The 22,395-nt window shown below is 43.0% G+C and overlaps 1 protein-coding gene across 2 annotated transcripts in view; it reads right to left on the minus strand.

Annotated features, from left to right (window-relative positions):
- Positions 1-762: 762 nt before the first annotated feature.
- LOC148535387 (intraflagellar transport protein 70A) overlaps positions 763-22,395 on the minus strand; it is an 83,668-nt gene continuing 62,035 nt past the window's right edge. For both annotated transcript variants that reach the window (XM_088463854.1, XM_088463847.1), the window contains exons 15-19: positions 10,925-10,996; positions 8,356-8,459; positions 7,110-7,188; positions 4,519-4,648; positions 763-2,141 (exon numbers count right to left, since the gene is read on the minus strand). In XM_088463854.1, the coding sequence (XP_088319980.1) occupies positions 2,005-2,141; positions 4,519-4,648; positions 7,110-7,188; positions 8,356-8,459; positions 10,925-10,996 (522 nt within the window). In that variant the 3' untranslated portion in view covers positions 763-2,004. The remainder of the gene's footprint in view (positions 2,142-4,518; positions 4,649-7,109; positions 7,189-8,355; positions 8,460-10,924; positions 10,997-22,395) is intronic.

Raw genomic sequence — 22,395 nt, forward strand, 5'->3', positions numbered from 1 at the left:
TATATTTAGCAAATTGCTGTAAACTTAGTTTACCACTGTACATGAATATATGGTGTAAGCGGTATGGCCCACATGGGTACCCAACAATAGCCTTCTAGGCTTTGCTGTGTCCCTGCAGGGTTGAAGCACATTGTGCAAGCGCAGATGGCCACCTTGGCCCATCGCTGACAGTGGTAGGCTGTCGGGAGTTCAGCAGATGACACAGTCAAGGAGGTGGACGCCGCTGGACAGGTAAGCAATGTTAAATACTGGAAGCATATTAGCAAGTATTACTGTGATACTAAATGAAAGCTCCTACAAATCAACCTCACCCTAATGGGTGTACGGTTTGGGTCTTTACAGAGTTATCTCTGTTACCTTATCTATTTATTTCAATTGAGAGAGGAAAATGTGACAGTTTTCTGCTTAAAAAAATAGCATAAAATACAGGAAATCATCAAGGATTTAGAGATGCAAGTGCAAAACCAGTGAGCACTCACATGGAAACTAATTAGATGAAATTTATAACCAAATTTAATTGCCATAAAATCATCAATATAGAAAAGCAGCAGCAGCATTAAACTTGCTCTATATTGTCAATGTCCCCAGACCTGACATTAGTACAGCAGTGGGAATCTTGTGTAGAGAAGACTCAAAGTCAAATCAAATGGAATGTTCTGTAAAAGGGGGTAATACAGTATTTAAAAGGAACCATGAAATTTCAACTGGGACTTTCAGCAATGGAAAAATGGAACCCAATTTGTATAAGTGGATTATTATGTTTTATTTATATTGCACCACAAAATGTATGTAGCGGTGTACAGGGGGAATTACAATAAAACACACAAACAATGCAATATATTCAAACGGACAGTAAAAGGCAAATCAAACAGTGAGATTTCTAATCTGTAAATGGATTGTGTTGGAGACTGATAGAAATTTTATTTGGTGGAGGACCAGTCAGCTGGACTAGCAGAAGTCAATCACCTGTAACACTTTCCTCATCTGAAGAAGGATATGTTGCAGCAGTCCAAGAAAGTCAAGAGTTCTTAAGTCTGAGGCAGCTGTTAGGGGGCCTGGGATAACAGCAGACAGAACTGACACACAACTTTAAAGACAACCAAAGATGTCTTATGCTAGTGCAGATGGAACATATTAAGCGGAGAGCCAAACACATTGATGTAAAGTATCATATCTTGAGAGATCTACAAGAATAAGATCTACTTGACTTGCTGTTAAGTTAGGACATGATTACATTTGGGGAAATACATTACAGGTGTGACAGGGTGAAAATCTCCGAAATGTTAACACCGGCTTGTGTGGGAGAGATAGGAGCACCTTTGGTACCCCTCTGTGTACTGGATGTTGCATACCCTGATTTACCATATTACTGTTCTCCTGTGATACTATATTGCTATGTTCCTGAATTACTGTTTGTACTCCTGTGCAAGAAACTATTGCACTGGCTGTACCTTTTCACTGGAATAAAAGCCTATTTATTTTAAAGCACTTCAGTTTCAAGCGCTCATCTGAATCTACCCACCACAACAAGCTATCAATGAAAATGGGTTTAAAGAGCTAATTCTCTGCTGTTGATTAGAGCAGCAAGAATTATTGGAGTGACAATACTAGAGCAACACTAGGTGGTGTTGTATCTTAAGATGTCACTTTGTAGTCTCTCTTTATTGTGATAGTGCACGCATGCCTTCTTCTACATGATTTTCCCTGTTATGAGTCTCTTGTAATGGTATCTATAAAGTTTTCCCACAATATATCACTACCTGGTGATGCTTGAACATAGTAGCATAATCTACAACAATGTCTACCCTTATTTTCTAGAATCAATAGAACTGGGAACTATGCAAAACGTATGAAATTAACTACAATAAATGTAATTTTTTTTTTAAACAAAATTACTTTAATTTAAATTTACAAAATGACATTAACATACAAAGCGCAGGGAGAAAAAAAAAAGCACAATTACAAATATTTAGTAAACTAATTAGGAATGTTGTTATGGACTAATTACATATTCCAGGATGTTATTTCATAGATTAATGCTTTCAGTTGTCTCGATTCATAAGTAACAGTGTTCTTGCCAATGTGCATCCTTTCTTCTTCCAGTGGTTGCTCAATTAGTGCTGGTATATTTTTACCATAAACTGGTAATGGAGAGAAAAATGTAACAGTTATCTTCTGAGCATACAGATATAAGCACATATATTTTATATAATTATTCTATGTGCACACTTTCTACCTAAAAAAACAATAATTACCGTATATACTCGAGTATAAGCCGAGTTTTTCAGCACAAAAAATGTGCTGAAAAAGTACCCCCTCGGCTTATACTCGAGTGAAGTGTAGCGCTGACCGGACGGAGTTCGGTCAGCGCTACACACTGCCAAACACACAGCCGCCGGAGCCGGCAGCTGTGTGTTTGCTGTAATCAGCAGCCGCTGAGAGTCTATCAGACTCTCAGCGGCTGCTGCTGCTCCCTCTGCGGGAGCCATCTTCCGGCTCCCGCAGTGGGTGATGGGAGACACGTCGTCATGACGACGTCTCTCCCATGCAAAGCGGCCGGAGGAGCGGACAGCGGCGGGACCAGGAGTTTCAGGTAAGTGTTTATTTTTTTTTATTCTTATCACGTCTCTCTCTACTAGGGGGGGGACTACAGGGGGCATTACCAGGGGGCGATTACTACAGGGGGCATTATCAGGGGGCAATTACTACAGGGGGCACTAAAAGGGGGGATTACCACTGGGGGAACTACCAGGGGGGGATTACTACAGGGGGCACTACCAGGGGGGGATTACTACAGGGGGCACTAAAAGGGGGGATTACCACTGGGGGAATTACCAGGGGAGGATTACTACAGGGGGCACTACCAGTGGGGGATTACTACAGGGGGCACTAAAAGGGGGGACTACCACTGGGGGTACTACCAGGGGGGGATTACTACTGGAGGCACTGAAAGGGGGGATTATCACTGGGGGCACTACCAGGAGGGATTACTACTGGGGGCACAACCAGGGGGAATTACTACTGGGGGCACTAGCAGCTGCTGCCATTTCCCACACTATGCTTATACTCTAGTCAATAAGTTTTCCCAGTTTTTTGGGGTAAAAGTAGGTACCTCGGCTTATATTCGGGTCGGCTTATACTCGAGTATATATGGTACTTTGTTCATGTAAAATAAACTTAAACTCAAAACTCTTAAAAAAGATCTGGTTTATTGGTGAACGGATTTGTTCTTTTTTATGATACTGCTAAAGTACAGGTTGAGTCTCCCATATCCAAAATGCTTGGGACCATGGGTATTTTGGATAACGGAATATTCCGTATTTTGGAATATTTGCATATCATAATGAAATATCTTGGGAATGGGACCCAAATATACACACAGAATGTATGTATGTGTTATATACACCTTATACACACAGCCTGCAGGTAATTTTATACAATATTTTCAATAATTTTGTGGCTCAAGCAAAGTTTGTGTACATACATGAAATTCATTTATGTTTCATATACACCTTACACACACAGCCTGAAGGTAATTTTATACAATATTTTTAATAATTTGTGCCTTAGACAAAGTTTGTGTACATTGAACCATCAAAAATCAAAGGTTTCATTATCTCAGTCATGCCAAAATTATTCCGTATTTCGGAATATTCCGTATTTCGCAATATTTGGATATGGGAGACTCAACCTGTATATCTATTTTTGTTTATTTGTATAGTACCACATTACTATGAAGCGCTTTTAAAGAGTATATTGCATGATTCATGTCAGGCCTTTTCCCAATGGAGCTTACAGTCTGAATTCCTTACAACATACACACATTAGGGTTTAATTAATTATCAGAATGTGTTTGGACTGAGGAAAGAAAAAAGAGCACCTGCAGAAAACACCTACACAAATACCAGGAGAACATATAGATGTGTCCTCATACACATAGCTTCAATACTCCATGCGGCGTGAACACCTGGCGTGAGTGAGCTGCGCCGAGCAGTGTAGCATCTATTTTGCCCTTGAGTCTGTATATGAAGGTCAACAGACCTTGGCATGAAGAAAAGCCGCCACGGCCGCCGCATTGTAGCACTTCGTATACAGATTCAGACCCAATCGTACACAGATATACAAGCGTTGCATATCAAATTAATCAGTGCAATCAAATCGCACTGCGACTAAGACGCACATTTGAACAAAAAAGATGCTCGGCATAAGAAGAGTCACACTGAACCTGGCGCACTGAGAAGGGCTGTTGGCACGACTGTGACAATAGCGTATGAGGATACATCTGTATAAACCACAGATAGTGCCCTGGTCAGCAATGCTGTAAGCAAGCAATGCTAGCCAACGCCCTACCATGAAAAATTACAGGGACACAATATATATATGTATATATGTCATATAACATGTTCTTATGACAGCTCTTGTCAGTTTCATACTTCATGGTGTCATGCAATGGGCCCTGTCGGTTTCTCCGGAACATGCAGCCATGCCAAAGAAATTCGAGAACTTCTGAAAACTTACTTTCACAATGTTCCAAAAACTGAATGCATTCGTAGATGACGCTGTCTTGTAGCATGATCATGTGCTTTGACATATTCTCTAGCAGGGAAAGGAAGCATCGCTTTGCATAAAACCAAGTGTCTGTTCCAAGCTGAAATCAAAGTAATTAAGTAATGAATGGTGTATGTTTATGTTGCAAAAATAATACAGATATTATTGTCTTTAAAGCCTCAAAAAAGTTGGTCTAACATACAAATGCACAATATGGGGCTGATTCTGAGTCGCACACAAAGTAGCTGTAGTTGCAGGCAGCCGTGGAAGCCTGAATAACTACTTCTTCCTATGAGACTCCCACAAGTCGGGGCGGTTCAGTGTGCTTGCATTGTTGCCACCCAGTTTCCTTCCCGAAACGCCCAATTTCACGGAAAGACAGATCAGACCAAGTTTCATTTAATATTACAAGTTAACATTCTATCGCTCATTGACAAAAAAAATGACGTTGTCCCATCGACAGTGGGCCGGATTCACTACGGATCTCAATTGCGAATGCAATTGCGATTACGCACGCAGTTCAACTGTGATAGTATGCTAATTCATTGCACTGGCACGTCTGCGTTTCTCCGACCACCCCCCCGTCACCACCCACAAACGGTACTTATGATTTTATTTGTACTAAAAAGGGGGTGGGGTTTGCGGAAATAGTCCGCACAGGTTAAAAGTTATATAGTATAAGTCAATTAGAAAAAGAGAAGTATATAGTGCAGACCTGGCCAAAAGGTAGATCGTAATCTTCCGGTAGCTCACGGGGCACCTGCCAGTAGATGGCGACCAACTGAAGTAAACTAAACCTAAAACGGTTTCTGGAGATCACCCACACGCTGTATGGAACTTGCCGCTGCTGCTGTCCACCTGCCTTGCCCTACAGAGAGTGCCGAGTGTCATGGGGAGCAGCTGTCCCATCAGCACATAGGCTCCTCACAGCGCCAAGCACATCCCCGAAATGATAGCAGCAAACTGTCTGCAAGTGCCGGAGCCGTTCCTGGAGGTAGTGTGTGGGGAGTGATTGTGTTATATGTGCTGTAAAGGGGCTGCAGGGTGACACTTCCAGGGCACAGCCTCCACCTGCTGTGGTACCATGCCACCCCAAGCACCGGCTCCCCGACGCACATACCGACACTGAGTGACTGACTGATTATTTATTTTTTAAATAAAACAACCCCTTATATTATTAAGCAGTAGAGATAATTACAGTTTATTACAAGTTTATGCTATAGAGGGGGGATGTAAGAGATAGCAGATTCGTGGCAACTCTGTACACCTCAAAATGACTGGATGTATTTTTTGTTATGTTTTATTTTTTGTGGTTGTCATTTTTGTTTAATACTAGTGTATTGTATGTGAGCTGTTGGGAAAGCAAAATCAGTGCGCTTGTGTGAAGCACAGTGTCTGTGAGCCTGACTCAGGGGTGCGATTACGATATCTTATGGATTTACATCTGCAAAAATACGCAATCACTGTCTCTAATGCCAGCGATCCCATAGGTAACTGCGATTGCCGTTGTACAGTTAGGAGAATTCACAGTAACAAAAATAAATTGCTCAACAGCACAAACATCAGCATAGCGTCCACCTTTGAATCAGGTCCATTGGCGTTGGCAGATCACCACTAAGTAAGTGGACAAAAAGTAGATCCCCGGCCACACCTGATATAGTGGGTCTCTATTTTAAACTAACTGAATAATTTCAATAAATATATAAATAAATAAATATTGTGCCAGATTGTACTCTTATTTTGTAATTCTAGAGATATTTAAATCCGGCCAGTTAGTGGTGCTCCCCCAAGTCAATATAACTAGTATATATAAACCATAAAGAGAAAAAAAAGAGAAAAAGACTCTGGAGCTCATCCAGACCCACTCGCTAAGATGCATACTCTCGCTGCTGCCGATGGTATGCAGTGTGTATGCATTGTGCGCATGCATCGCAGTGCGCATGCCTTATCGAAAGTTCACAAGGCATTCGCTCACTGCGCGTAGACAGCCCAGCAGAGTGAGCGACGGATAGCCATTTGTAGGTGGTAACAGGGGCTGGCCATTAAAAATGGGAGTGTGGAGGTGCAAACACAGGCATGCCTGAGCATCTCAATGGTGTTTTAGAGGTGTGCATAATTAAAAGACAGCATCATAGTACATGTCACCTTGTTTTTACACTGAAGTGCTCACAGTGCTTGCGGCAGGGTATGGTCAACCTCAAGCGCTGCGATAGCATCTGATGTTACCCGATGTACCGATAGTTTCATACACTTCCTGGACATGACATGCACAAGTGGGTGGCTTAAAACAGGCTGGTGGGTGTCTGCATACACTATGTGATCGCTCTCTAAGAAATACTGGGCGTGCTAATATATCGTGTGAGCAATCGCATCTAGCGAGGGGCTCTGAATCAGGCCCTCTGTTTCTAAGCAGAGTCTCTTTCTCCTTTTGGTTTATATATACAAGTAGGATTTTGTTCTAAACAGTCACCATATGACCATAGCCAGCATGAATATCACCAGTGAAATACTTTAGATTAATGGTAATCCACCGTAGTTTAAATTAATATTCTTAAACTTACCTTTTTATTGTATGGCTCCAAGCTTTTAATAACTCGAGAAATGCCAAATTCATAATTCCCTTTGGCACAGTAAAGAGTTCTATAAAAAAAAAAATTATAATAAGAAAAAGAAAAAAACATGAATAAAATATATGAAATATTAGTATGTGTACAACAGAGGTTCCCACTCTAGGGTGCCATGGGACACTTGCAGGGGTGCCACAGGTTGGTGGTCCAGGACCAAATTTAATCATTTATGGTCAATGTGATAAACAGAACCAGTGCTGGTTGCTGCCACTCATAAAAAATGTGGGCAAACAGAAGCACAACCCTATCCACCACCACACAGGTAAGCACAATTTACTTAGTGTAGTAATTTTGCTGAATTTCTCAGTAAGTAACTTCTGGAGTAGAGGAGCCATGACAAAAATGATGATATTCTAAGGTACCATGATATAAGAACGTTTGGGAACCACTGTTGTATAAGATGTTAAACTGAGTTTGCAGTTAAGCAACACACATACATAAAGTATTCTTCTTACTGCCCTGTAACAGTTATATTACAAAGTGGGTTCTGTTGAGTAAGGTTACGGTTATGCCGCCTGTCCAATGCAGCAACCAGGTGATCTAAGGCAGCGTCTAAGGACGCTGCACTCGGATCTCAGATGTATGCAGGTGGTATCTATTTCCTACAGTCACCTCCTGCTGAATTTGCATTTTAGTTGGACGGTATTGCACAGCTGCTTCCCTGCGGCTGTGCAATACCGTCCATCTCTGAATCATGAGCCCTATCTGTAGTGACTCCAAGAATGAAAAGGTTATAGTGATATTGTAATTACTAGACAAAGTGATATGTGTTTGGCTTCCTAAACAGATCTTAGCCAAAAACACAGTACATCTGAAAGAATGGTAGTATATTCTAGAGATAGTCACCCTCGGTGGTCACATCTACCTGCCTCTGCACATTTTTGCTAATTCTTAAGTGTAAACAGAAGAACATAAATAAGTGGACAGGTTTCCCTCCAGTAAGTTTTTGATGGCTCAAGTGCCAGGTATTATCAATCACAAGATTCTCACATCTTCAAGGTGGCACCGGACAAAAGAGCTTAGGTCACCCTCCTCTCAAAGTAAGTACATGGGAAAAGGTTACAGTAAAAGAAAAATGCTATATAAAAGACATAAAGTAAAAATAATGGACCTGACAGAACCTCTTAGGTATGGAACATGTGTTAGCGAGGAAAACCTATTTACTGTATTTACAACTTACCCAATAACTAAGTTAACTATACAAAGATGGTATATTTTCTTATCTGGGTAGTCATAAGCAATCTGCTCCTCTTCCTTTTCAATCTTCCTCATGAATTCTTCAGCCTAGAAAGAAGAATAAGATTTGTTATACTCACCGTTACATTCCTATCTCTGAATCCATCTAGGGGACACTGCTACCTTGGGTGTAGACTGTAGAGGGTGCCAGAAAAACCACTCACACACACAGCCAATCATTATAGTGTTACCCAGGGTCTCCTTAGAATGTTTCTCCGGAGACCAGAGTCCTATATTGACAAGACTCAGCAACCGGGGGACGAATCCATTTAGTGGTCTACAGGATCATTAGCGAGCACATCTAGTAGTAGCATCTAAATTTGTGTCTCCAGTCTCCAAAAAATGACTAAGACACATAATGCCCTGATGAAAGTGCAACTGTCAGAAACACTCCCAGTAGGAGCAAATTTTATACAATATAAATATAAATTGAATAATAAACTATAAAAAAATACAAAGTGAAGAAGCAGTTTCATAGAAAAAGGATAGGATAGAAAAAGATTTGTCCTCTGTGGTGCAGAAAGAAAATTGGAAAATAAAATATAACTTTTATTTGGTCTCTTTAATAATAACAATACTGTTAAAACCTGCAATATAAAATAAATAAGTAGAAAGTATGTGTCTTAGATAAAAAAATAATAATAAAAAAGACTGCGTACGCAGTGTCCGTGCAGAATTATCTATAACAAATGTAAATATAGCACAGATCTGTTTTCTCCTCAATATGCAGAATTTATATCTATAGCAATGTGTGGTTATTGTTCTATCTTACTAATGCTAAGCATTTGGACTGTTTCTTTATTATAGCTTACAGTGTGCTCATACTGAATTACAACTTATCGGTTTAGCTTTGGAAATTCCATTTGCTCCAGTGTAATGTGTGTGCGGCTCCCTCATCATGCTAATTTATATCTCCCTCCGGAATATATATGTTAAGTTACAGTCACTTTGTGGACAGTGACACAATAAAAATGTGACGCATGCGTTTTTACTGTGCAGGCATTTTAACTTTAAACATGCATTGAAAACAGTATAATTATAGTTATAATGCCCACACAGTAAAAGCTGTAAGTAGCATTTTCACTGTGCCGGGATAGCGCCGCTGGCATTCTGCTGTCTATGTTGTCACTGTCAAACAAAGTGATCACTGACTTTGTAACTACATCACCTCTCTCCTTCTCCCTCCCCACCCAGTATGTGAGAGGCGAGTATAGAACATTCTTATCTGTCCATAAAATTCAGAATGGAATAAATCCCAAAGGCACTTGTTACTAGTACATACACAATCGACAAAGAAATAAGGCAACTGCTTTATAAGAGTAATATAGGTTGTTGTACAGTCAAAAGGTAACGCCAACAATGATAAATGTCTTTTTGTTTTTGTATACATATACAGTTTGAAAGGGACAATCACGTCTAGTTTGATGAATAAGTTCTACTTGGGGTCACTCCAATGTATCTCACCAGATTGTATCCTGTGAACCACTGTGTTAAGTCTTTCAGTTACCCCACATGAAAGGTCAAGTTGAACTCAGTAAACCCCAAGGCCCCATTTAAGAGAATCAGACATCATTCACCATAACAGTATGTCCAGATTCACATTTCTCTCCACTGCTGTAATTCAATTTGTAAACTTGTCCCCACTGTTGGCCACAGAAGATGGTGTGTGTTCATTTTCTGAAAATATTTGTTATAGAGGAAATAGCTCTTACTGTATGGGTTCCTTGTAATAACTCTCTCAGATGATTACTACTGTATTTTGTTACTGATTCTGTTCAGACTATTATTTCGTTGATTAAACTGCTCTCTCCATACAGATGACATTTTGTGGGTTTTATATTTCAATTTTAATTTAAATACATTTCCCCCCCAATAAACATACCTCAAACAATAACTTTCATGTATGGTAAGACTCAAACACACTTTGGTGATAACTTACAATGAAAAAAATTATATATACATACCCTTAATTTATTCTAACGTGTATGATTTGGGGGGAGCACTGACGCAGTGTTTTGCTTTGATGCTGCTTTAGGGTAGAGCTGGCAACATATGGTCTAAGAATCATTCCTACTTATCCGACAGAGGGACTGGCCAATCCGTACTCTTCTTGAAAAGCCATGTGGGTTATTACCCACTTGGCACTGCCCTCAGTAGTACTTATTTTCTATTGTTATTTGTCATGGGATCTTCAGAGAGCTACTGTGCATAGATGTAATTACTAAGAGTGCTGTATGTTCACAATGGCAAGTGAAGCTGGTTCCTGCAAGGGAAAGCAATCCTACGTCTTCATACATTATTTATACATGCAGTACCTGTTCTGCTTCTTCATAAGCTATATGTGTCCTATATGCATTTATATTTTAATCATCATTGCATATTCTTTGCCATGGGATAGAGATCTTGGGCAATTGGCGCTATTGTTTGCCTCTCCCTGACATTCATTTAATTTCCTGACATGATGTAAGGCACATAATTATTCTCTAGCAGTAATATTATTGAAGGATGCATACCAGATCATTTTGACTTGTCATGATGTAAGAGACACACAGGTTTGCGAGGACGATTGCACTGACATTCAAGATCTGAAAAATAAGATACATAAAAATTTGTAATAAGAGTTTCTAAAAAATACAAAAAGGCTAAAAACACTTTAACAGAAAAAAGACTATAGAACGTTATAGATTCCTTTCTGATCTGGACAATGGACGTGTTGTCCAATGAATGAGGGTGCTTACAAGGAGCGTTTCATCTCAAATCTGTATCACAATGATTGCAGGTAATGTATCAGATAGCAATAAAGCACAAAAGCATGAACAACATTGATAAGCATACCATATATTTAATAAAAGCTAACACGACAATCTCATGCGTCATATATCACATAATATATATCTCCCGGATAAGCAGGAACATACATTGGTAGATATGCAGATAATGATAGCAAACTATGAAAAAACATAAACATATATACATGGAGCTGATTCAGAGACGGGCACAGTATCGATATTAACGCAGTTGAGCGATTCTTTGCTACTGCATATTTGCGAAAAGTCCTGGAAACCATTACTGTATATGCACAAACCCAAGAGGCTGATGAGGTTCGTAATTGTGTAAGGCATCACTAACACTTGAAAAGAGGTTTGGAACCTCTGGCCATTTCTGAGTGGAGACTGGGAGGTGACCTAAAGTGACTGCAAAAATGGGCCGTTTCATGGGCGTGTTATGGGAGTGACACAGGGGTATCTGGAAACAATCACAAATCCATAGCTTCAGAGGTTATGTTTAGTTGGATTAGAGGACAGTAGTAGACCCGAGGCTACCACAAAAATCGATGGTGTGACCGATGTTGCATCGATATTGGAGAGTTTACAAACTCCATTGCAAATTAACAGACCACGCAGCCTGAAAGTGGGCATCTCAGTGTTCGTACACTCCATAGCATCGTGGAGCAAAAAGGGAAGTCTGAGATTAGCATTTGCATAGTCCCGCAACGACTACTGTGATAGCGGCTGCATTACCAACCATTTCTGAATCAGGCCCATAATCCACTAGTTATTATCTTAATTTAACTCAACTTTTCCACATAAAACCACTCTGGAGCCTTTGAAACATGAAATGAGGATTTGTTTAGCTGTTGGTTAACAAAGAAAATAAATGAATAGTAAGCAGCTGTAAAACAGAAGGCTAACATATGATCATCTAGAAGATCTCTAGACTCATTTATTGATACATACATCTATATGTCCCTGGTTCCTCTTTTCCTTGCCTGTTCTAGAACTGCCAGATATTTTGTTATTTTACTACACAAACTCCATAGGTCTGTATAGAAAAGCCTCTTGCTATGGAAACTGTTCATGTTCGGCTCCTAACTGTGTTAGCATTTACCCTGTCTTTGTAACTTTTTTTACTTTGCAACCTTTTATTTGTGTACAATATATCGTATAATTTAAAAAATTCTGTTGAAGTCTGTTCAATAGTTGCACAACATGAGAATATGAACACAAACTAATCCTAAATTTACTTTGTTGGGCATTTGATATGTTGAAAAGGGGATGCGGTCAAATGACCGATGGCCGGTATGCCGACTGCCATAATCCAGGCGCCAGACTTCCGATCAGTGTGGGAAGACCGGCGACAGAATTCCGACATGGCTGGAGATGCCAACGCTGGAAACCTGATATGGCTGGAGATGGCGATCACAAGTACAGCGGGGCCCGGTAGCTGTTAGCTGTGAGGGGGAGGGTTAGGTTTAGGCGCCCGGGGGGACTTAGGCTGCGGGAGGGGGAGGTTAGGGTTAGGCTCCAGACAGGGGGGGTTAGGGACCACCGAGGGCAGGTTAGGGTTAGGCACTAAGGGAGGAGGGTCAGGTTTAGGCACTTACCGGGAGGGTTAGGGTGTGGGGTAGGGAGGTTAGTGTTAGGGTGCAGGAAAGGAGGGTTAGGGGGTAAATAGGACAAAAGAACACTACTTACCATTCTCCCGTCGAGATTATAGCCATCGAGATGTCACTGTCAGTGTATTGACAGCCGGCATTCTACACATCGGTTTATCATACCCAACCCTGTTATCTATCAGTAATAATTTTCTGAACTGAATTAATCAAGCTACAGTACTAATGATGTAGTAGTGTTCATAAATGATTCAGCCACAGAATGTCCATTTGTTCTACTGTCCGCACATCAGGAAAATTGTTGAAAGCACTGATATGGCGATGAGTTAAAGCAAAATTAAGGACACAAAGAAAACATTGTGAAAACATTAGTACATAACATGAAGCAGTCTATGTAAAATAATCATGCCTGACATAATCAACCTATTGCTGAAATTAAACTTCATTAAAAACTGCAGCTGTGGAAACCAGGATGTAGTCAGCATCCCAGCTGACGGGATGCCGACGGTCTAAATATCGGCGCAGGAATCCCGACAGCAGTCGGGTTCCCAGCTCGAGAATACCGACCGCCTGCATCCCGAATGTAAGTATCGGGGGTTAGGGTGCGGGGTTAGACACTAGGGGGAAGGTTAGGCATTAATGGGGTAGGGTTAGGTTTAGGGTGCAGGGAGGGGGGGGTTATGTTCGGGCACTAGCGGGGGAGGTTAGGGTCAGACATCAGGGAGGGAGGGTTCGCATACTGACCAACAAGTGTCGGAATGATAACCCTGTCGTGGTCCCGGTTTCGGGATTCTGACCGCCGGGATCCCGACTGCTGGCAACCCATAGCCAACCATAACCAACACATGTTCGGTATAATACTAAACCCCTTTTTAGAGGAGCCCAATCTCACCAATCAAAATATATATTAAAATAACTTTTAATTTCAATATTAAATAAAAATTAGTATGCAAAGATCACATTAGTTTGTTTCTTTAACACAAACTGGAACAAATTCTATGGAGGAAGGAAAACCTGAAGAAATATTCCAAATACAGTGATTACGTAATGGTTGGTTAGATTTTTTTATGACGGGATGTATAAAATGACCATCATGTGTTATAGATGGATGACAAGAACTGCGCCATTGATTGAAACTGAACTGAGATTGGCTGCTCAACCAATCGCAAGTGGTTTAATTCAAACAAAACCATAAAATTGACAGTTAAAAGGCAAACATAAAACGCTAAAAACAAACCATAAAAATAAAGATAAAAAATAAGAGATATCTCATTTTAAAAGCTACACGTATCACAAATCTAACACTGCTTTCTCAGGAAAGAATTAAGGGCCTGATTCAGAGCTGAATCAGGGCCCTCCTACCTTTTTTGGAGCGTCCTCATGGACGCTCGCATAGCTGTGGGTTACCCTGCGGTAGGGTCTCGCTGCCGCAAGCCCTGGAGTGATTTTGGCTCTATCAGGGCCAAAATCACTCCCACTGACATCACTAGTGATGTCAGTGGGGCCGGCTTGAGACGGTAGGCGTTCCCATGGGAACGCCTCCGTCTGGCAGGCACGCCCACCAAAGGGGGCGTGCTGTCAATCAACATCGACAGCACGCCCCCTTTGGTGTGAGACCCGGAGCGATGGAGAGCCCGTCGCTCGCCGGATCTCGCGCATGCGCACGTCGGAGCTCCCTCCGTTGTGCGCATGCGCAGTGGGGGAACATCGACCCGCTTGCGAGCGTACTGCTGCTCACGAGCGGGTCTGAATGACCCCCTAAGCTCTCTGAAGTGAAAGAAGTACATTCGGATATGGTTCTATTAGGGGTATTACTACCTAATCACTTTAATAACTGATCAGCAGTGTACGCAATAGCGATTACGCACGCAGTCGATAGACTGCCATTGCGCATGCGTACAAGCCACGCTGGGCTTGCGCAGCAATCGCATTGTGATTACGGATGCACAATGGAATCCATTGCAAAGTGAGTGACAGGCTGTCAGCATCTGGGGGTGGTGACGGAGCAGTGGACGGAGAAACGCAGGCATGCCTGTCCGTTTGAACGCCGTTGCAATTGTGATCCCTACTGAATGAGGCCCTATAAGCGTTAGTGAACCCCAAATATTTGGAAAGACCTTACTGTACTATATGGTGATCATTACTGCACTGGAGAAAATCGGTTCTATGTCTTATGAGAGCTGATTGGGAAGCTCTATTCTCTCTACTTGATGCAGTTCTGTATCACTCTAAGCTTTAACACCTGGCACTGGCAAAGCCTTTTTTTGTGCGTGAAACTATAACTTGCACATCTATTCGTCCTGTAGCACTGACTGATGACATTTCAAACTTTTACAATGTGAAGGCTGTTAATGGATGGTATCAAGCTAGAATAGACAAAGTGAACAGTTGAGGCCTGAGGCAGAGCAACACACTTTACAAAGACAGGCACTCAGAAACGCCATGCAACCAAAACAATAGAAAAAAACTCAATAGAAAATAAAGTGACAAGTGCTCAGTTTACCGAAACTTTCCTCTTGCAAGGACATTCTTCAATGTTACACTGTCCCAGCTAAGAAGCACAGGAGAAAAATGATGTACAGATGATGTGCACTGTATGCTTCAGTAAACAGTAAGAATAAGAAGAGCATTTGTCAAAAGTTGTTGTAATAAACCTGTAATTCACAAAATGTTTTGTAAAAATTATATATGATTTAGGAATTTATTTTAGGGCCAGCTAATCAATGAGACCAACCCAGCCTACTGCGATTTCCTAACAAATCAGTTGTATTTTGTATTTTATATCTTTTAGCAATGTATTTTACATAGGCAAGTTTACAAATTTAAAGTTTTTGTTTTAGGCTATCAAATAACTTATATCTAAGATTCTTATTAAAGCCTGTTTGCCGTACTCGTCAATACAAAATGCTCACTGCTTTTCCACTGAACCTCTAAGATTAAAGGCAAAGAATGAGATGTACAGAGCTGAGAATTTGAAGGAGAATTAATGAAAATATTACAGTATTACTACTTTTGAATCACAAAGGGGAACATTTATGGAACTGGTGCAAAGGAAAATGGCGTTGGCCATAGGAAGCAATCAGATCCCATCTTTATTCTAGTGTGGTTGACAGGATATAAGCAAAAGTCTAAGTAGTTGCAATGGACAAAATTATCTTCCTTCTTTGCACTCATTTTAAATAAATGCTCCGCCAATATATCTCACGCTTCCAAGTACAAAGATGGTGGCTTCCAATGTCTAATATGCATGGGCACTGTATGCATTTACAGCTTGTTTTTAATACAGATGTGTCCTCAAACATCTAGCCTCAATACACCACGCAGCACGACTTGCCTGGAGCGAGCTGCCAGATCCCATGCTACTCTACTAATGCAATGACTGGTACGCATCAGCAGACTGTGCTGATTCATTTGATATGAGAAACTTGTATATCTGTGTGCACCTGAATCCGTATATATATGAACCACATTGGAATTTAGAATGAAAAAAGCTGCGGCTGCTACATTGTAGCACATTATATACAGATTCTGAGATTCAGCTGCACACAGATATACGAGTGTCGCCTAGAAAATTAATCAGCAGACTGCTGGTCCTACTGGCATCCCATTGCGACTTAGACACATTTTTCGCCCAAAAAAAAAAGACGCAAATAAGACGCCTGGCACTAGCAGGGTCTCACGAGACCTGGCGCGCCGGGAGGGGCTTTTTAGCACAGCAAAGATGTATAAGGAGTAGGGCATATCTGTATGAGTAAGTAAATAACAACGTCACTGTGGTTATTCACTACTTTAAAATGAATATACTAGTCATTATTTTCATGGCTTTTAAATACAATTATACATTATATAATCAGATGCTTGTGACACATTGATGTATTTCAGAACAAAAATGACTTGTGGACCATTGTTATGCAACATAAATATTTCCCATATTGTGATTAGTCAGCCTTCTTATGATCTACAGTACAACTATCCTCATCCTCAACCAGCCACCAATGTGCCCCTATCATCATACCAGCAGTAGATCTCATTCAGACGCTACAGTATCTGCGCAGAAAAAGGACAGAAATAGCTGCAAATGCGAACCTGGAACAGTGTTACATGTCTCCTCTTGGTTCATGCAGGACTGTAATTTACATAATGAGCCAAACAAGCAGCGCAACTACAACAGGTTACAAAAGAATCCCAATGGAAATATCTGAATGCAGATTAATGCAATTAATTAGTTCTGTATTGTACTGACTTTGTGTGACATATACATTTTTCACAATTTAGCATTTGAAAATAATATTTTTATGTACATTCTACTAAAACAAAAGAAGAGTGTTCTTGGCACTTACTAAATGGTATATAATAATTCAACTTATTAATTTCATGTACAGATATATCTACACAATCTTGTCTTTGTACTATTGCATCTGGTAAGTAGGAAGTTACATGATTTACAATCAATATGACGGAAGATGTAACGTAATGTTGGACAACACCATTATAAAATAATATGAGATATGGTAAGAACTTACCTTGTTATCTCTATTTCTACGAAGTCCATAGGGTTCCACAGGATACCTTGGGGTATAGGCGATGGCGGCAGACATCCAGGCACCACAGAGTTAAATTTTCAGCCTCCCAGGATGCACTGGGGTCCCTCTCCTATACCCCGCCCCCGAGCCTCAGGCCACTCAGTTTCGTAACAAGCCATAGGCCGGAGCAGGAGCAAAAAAGAGAGAGAAGACAGTCTGGAACACACAAGAATCACATTCTCACCAGAAGGAGACGGAGAAACCGGTGACCAGATAAAAGCCCATCTGCAGTACAGGTGCGACAGGGCGGGAGTCCTGTGGAACCCTATGGACTTCGTAGAAATAGAGATAACAAGGGTAAGTTCTTACCATATCTCATATTTTCTACTTCAGGGTCCATAGGGTATCCACAGGATACCTTGGGGATGTCCCAAAGCAGTATCCTTTAAGGGTGGGGACGCTCCTGTGCTGTAAGGAGAATCCGCCGCCGAAAGGAAGCATCCTGAGAGGCGAAGGTATCAAAAGCATAATACCTTACAAAAATATGGACAGATGACCACGTGGCTGCCAATCACCGCTGAGGCGCCACGTCGAGCTGCCCACGAAGGACCCACAGACCTAGTGGAAGAGCTTTAATAGAGGATGGAACAGGAAGACCTGTGAATCCATCCTGCCAAAGTTAGCGTAGTGGCAGGCCAACCCTTTTTATGGAAATCAGAAAGGACAAAACCGAGAGTCTGATTTCCTAAATGGACTGGTACGGTCAACTTAAATTCTTAGCGCCCGTACCACAGCCAAATAGGCCTCACCAGCAGACAGGACTGGGGAAGTAAAGGCAAGCACTGCCCTGTTCCTAGGAAAGATGAGAAAAAGGGAGGTCTACATGACAGAGCCTCCCATTCTGAGATCCTACTGGCCAAATTAAGAGCCAGAAGGAATACAGTCCTAGCCGTAAGCCATTTGAAATCCACTGAGCCCAGTGGATCAAATGGCGGTCCTCTGAGAGCCCTAAGGACCACAGCCAAATCCCAATGAGCCACAGGTGGAACAAAGGGATGCTGAATATAACGTACACCCTGCACAAAGGTGCGGACATCAGGAAGAGTAGCAATCCTACACTGAAACCATACTAACAGGGCAGAAACCTGCACCTTCAGGTAAGCAAGGCGAAGACCGTTATCTAAGCCCACCTGTAGGAAAGCCAACCTCTGGATATCCGGAATACCCGAGGAGCCTAGCCTCTAGGGCGACACCTGAAAGAAAGTATACCATACCTAATGGTAAATTCTTGCAGATAAAAACTTCCGAGCTCTTAGCATGGACAGAGCCCTTGTTAACTATAGAGCTGGAAAAACTCCTAGACCTTAAGAGGGCAGTCTCCACCGCCACACTGTCAAGGACAGACAACCCAGGTCTGGGTATCAGCCAGGATCCTGAGACAACAGGTCCGGGCGTAGAGGCAACAGCTTCGGAGAGTTAACTGAGAGGCTCCGAAGATCTGAGTAATAGTGCCATCCAGCCTACGCTGGAGCTATCAGCAGGAGCGTGCCTCCTTCTTGCTATTACTGGAGGAAGAAGGGATAACGGAGGGACGAGGTACACAACTTGGAAGGTCCACTGGACCTACCTACGTCTATCAGAAGAGTCTCATCTCTGAAAGGCTCCACTTGTTCACCAGAAGATTGAACACCTCCTGATAAAGAGGACATTTCCCTGAATGCACGTCTTGACGGCTGAGAAAGCCTGCTTTCCATCTGAGGATTCCTGAATGAACACTGCCGATGACGGCAGGGATATAGCCTTCCACCCAAGCCAGAATTCGGGACACCACTGTTAGTGTCGCCTGACTTTGGGAACCTCCTAGGTGGCTTACATAAGCCATCATGATGGCGTTGTCAGACTGTACCTGCACGGTATTTCCGTGGAGGACCTGTCCTGCATGCTGGAGAACCTTGAATACTGCTCAGAGTTCTCAGATGTTTATGGGAAGCGCAAAAACTACTGGTGTCCACCTGCGCTGGAACAAGTGTGGACCCGTCACTGCTTCCCAGCCACGGATACTGGCGTCCGTCGTCAGAAGGACCCTGTCCGCAATCCCAAAGGGGGTGCCCCTTGTTTAGGTGAGCTTTCTGCAGCCACCAGGCCAGAGAGAGACAAATCTCCGGGGAAAGCCTATTGACTTTATCCTATGGGGCAACCCATCCCATCCGGAGAGGATCAAGTTCTTTAGAGTGAAGCTGGGTACTCTCCACCATGTCGAACAGCGACATCCTGGAACCCAGGAACCACATTGCCAAGTGAATAGACACTCGGCGACTCTGCAGGCAACTGCGTACCTTTGCCTGTAATGCAGAGATCTTTTCCTCAATCACAAAGATCCTCAGATGTTGGGATATGGAGCATCCTCTGTGAAGAATCAGAGAGGACCATTTCCAGTTTATCAGTCAGCCCTAACGTAGCAACACAGATATTGTCCATTGCATATGGCACTGAAGTATCTCTGGAGACTGTGTAACAACAGGAGGTCACTCGGATAGGGTAACAAGCGGACCCCCTGCCTCCGCAGGTGGGCTGCCATAACTACCATGACCCTGGTAAACCGTGAGGCGCGGAGGCCAGACCAAGGGGCAATACCAGAAACTGGAAATGCTTATCGACCACTGCAAACCTGAGGAAAACCCTGGTGTGCTAAGAAAAGAGGGATATTCAGGTAGTCACCCTGAATATATCCAACAACACCACAAAATTCCCAGGCTCCATTGAATGATGGAATGCAGGGTCCCCCTCCCGAACCGAGGAACCCTTAAGAATTTGTTGAAGGATTCGAGGTTGAGAATGTCCTGGTAAGACCCATTGGGTGTCTGTACCAGAAAGAGGATGGAGTAATACCTCGTTCCCCTTTGGGGCAACGGAATAGGTACTATAACTCCTGCCTGGAGCATAGAGTGTAACACCCTCAAAAATTACAGTGCCTAGTCCTGAATTGACAGAAGACCTGTAACGAAATACCTTCTGGGAGGCTTTTACCAGGAGGAAAAGACATACCTTCAAGCAAATACTTCTCTTACCCCAGTGTCCGTGGTGGTCAGACACCAGCACTGGGCGAACTGGAGAAGCCAGCCTCCGACTCTGGGGGCTCCCGAGAGGAGGCCCGTCCCGTGAGGCTGAAGGCTTATAGTCCAACTTGGGAGTAGGACGTCTTGTACTCCAAGCCTGTTCTTATGGCTGAGCAGATTTCCTGGCTACTGACTGTCTTGGAAAGCTGTATTTTAGACTTACCCTGGCCTCACAGGGCCGAAAAGACAAAGTCCCAGACCCTGATGGGACTGTAGCCTATGACAGACACGCAGACGTAGCTGCTGCCTGCAGGGCCACAATTGCGTCCAGACGAGGGCCGAACAGGACTTGTCCCGTAAAAGGCAAAGCATTCCAAATGGAATCTGCGTCCGCTTTCCAAGAGCGCAACCACAGGGAGCGGCAAGCCGCTACTGCTGCCGAGGAGATTCTGGAAAGGAGTAGGCTATATGTAAGACCGTCTCACTATGAACGTGGCAAAGTCTCTGAGAATTTGCCACGATCCACCTGCTCTGCTGGAGAGTCAGTGTGCAGAGATCCAGTTACCTACTCAGTGTTCCATGGTTCTGGCCCCCCAGCACACGGCCATAGCCGGCCTGGAAGCCCCTCCAGCAAGGGAATATTGGATTTTAGATATATTTGCACCTTGCAATCTGGAACCTCCTTCAAAGAGGACCTGGAGGGCATGGGCAACGTAGCACTCCTCACTAGGCGTGTAACATGAGAATCTACCCGTAAAGGTAACTCCCATTCGGAAATGTAATTATCCGCACAAGGGGTATGCAAAAGGTCAACCGTTTTTGAGGCTGGACCCGCTTACCCGGATTTTCCACGCCTCCTCTAAAATGATCAGATAGAGGAATTTCAGTGGCAACACCCTTATCCTTAAAGAAGGTATATTTGGATTTAGTCACACGGGATATGTAATAACCAAAGCCGCACGGACTGCCCGTAGAAGGCCAGGTATATAGACTTTAGACCCAGACTACGCCTCCTTTGCACTAAGGGGCTCGTGTCTGAAAAAGTCAATAATGTCACCGTTATCAGACGTCATGTCTTTACCCGTCTGAGACCCGAAAGGCCGTTTAGAAGGCCGAAATGGTGACTCCCCCTGTAAAACGTCCATCAGGTGCTATACCATTTGGACAATAAATTCACCCACACAGGCTCCTGCGAGGCCTGGGGGGGCGAAAAACAGGATACACTGGGGTACCATCAACTGTCCAGGGACCCCTGCATGTGATGAGACCACCACAGGCTGTGATAACCCCTTGGGGAAACGCAGGGGGCGTTGCCCACAAAGGCTGTAAGCATCTTAGCCAGCCGAGGGCGGTCCCCTTTTTTGTGCAGGCACAGTGACAGAAATGGGGCGTGATATATAATACAACATGCCCTCCATAAACCCTCAGCGTCTACATATCCCTCCGCTAACTGCACATGATATCAGTACATTATAGCTGGAAGAGGATATCCTCGTTCACTTTCCGACATGAGGAGTGTGAACGGAACGTATGTGACCTCCCACACAGAAAAACCACGTTTACTGTGAGGTAATAAACACCCTGCGACACCTCACCGCAAGGGCTGTAGCAGAAGAACAGGGATAGGAAAAGGCTGACAGTCAGAAATGAAAGTACAGGCAAATAGCGCTAGCATTTAAGTCACATACAATGCACAGTTAACATCCTGCATTACAAGCACTGCGATCAACTACACAGACCGGAGCCTGGTAGGAAACAGTGCTGCATACACTGACCTTAATTGAAGGAGAGGTATGCGGGGGACCCGGACCGCAATGGCATCTGTATCAGCTTCCAGCAGCGTTTGCCATCCCCAGCACATGTAGTGAGAAAATGGCCGCCGAGGAGCAGAGAGGAGGCCGGCCCGGGGGAGGAGCGCTGACACAGCCCGCTCAGACCGCTGTGGAATGGCACTGTGCAGCGGGGGAGACGCCGGCTGTGAGACAGGGAAGGCGTTCTCCCCTGGCGTGCTA

This window comes from Taudactylus pleione, unplaced genomic scaffold (assembly GCF_031769625.1).
Source record: "Taudactylus pleione unplaced genomic scaffold, aTauple2 ptg000053l, whole genome shotgun sequence".
NCBI classification, from domain to species: Eukaryota; Metazoa; Chordata; class Amphibia; order Anura; family Myobatrachidae; genus Taudactylus; species Taudactylus pleione.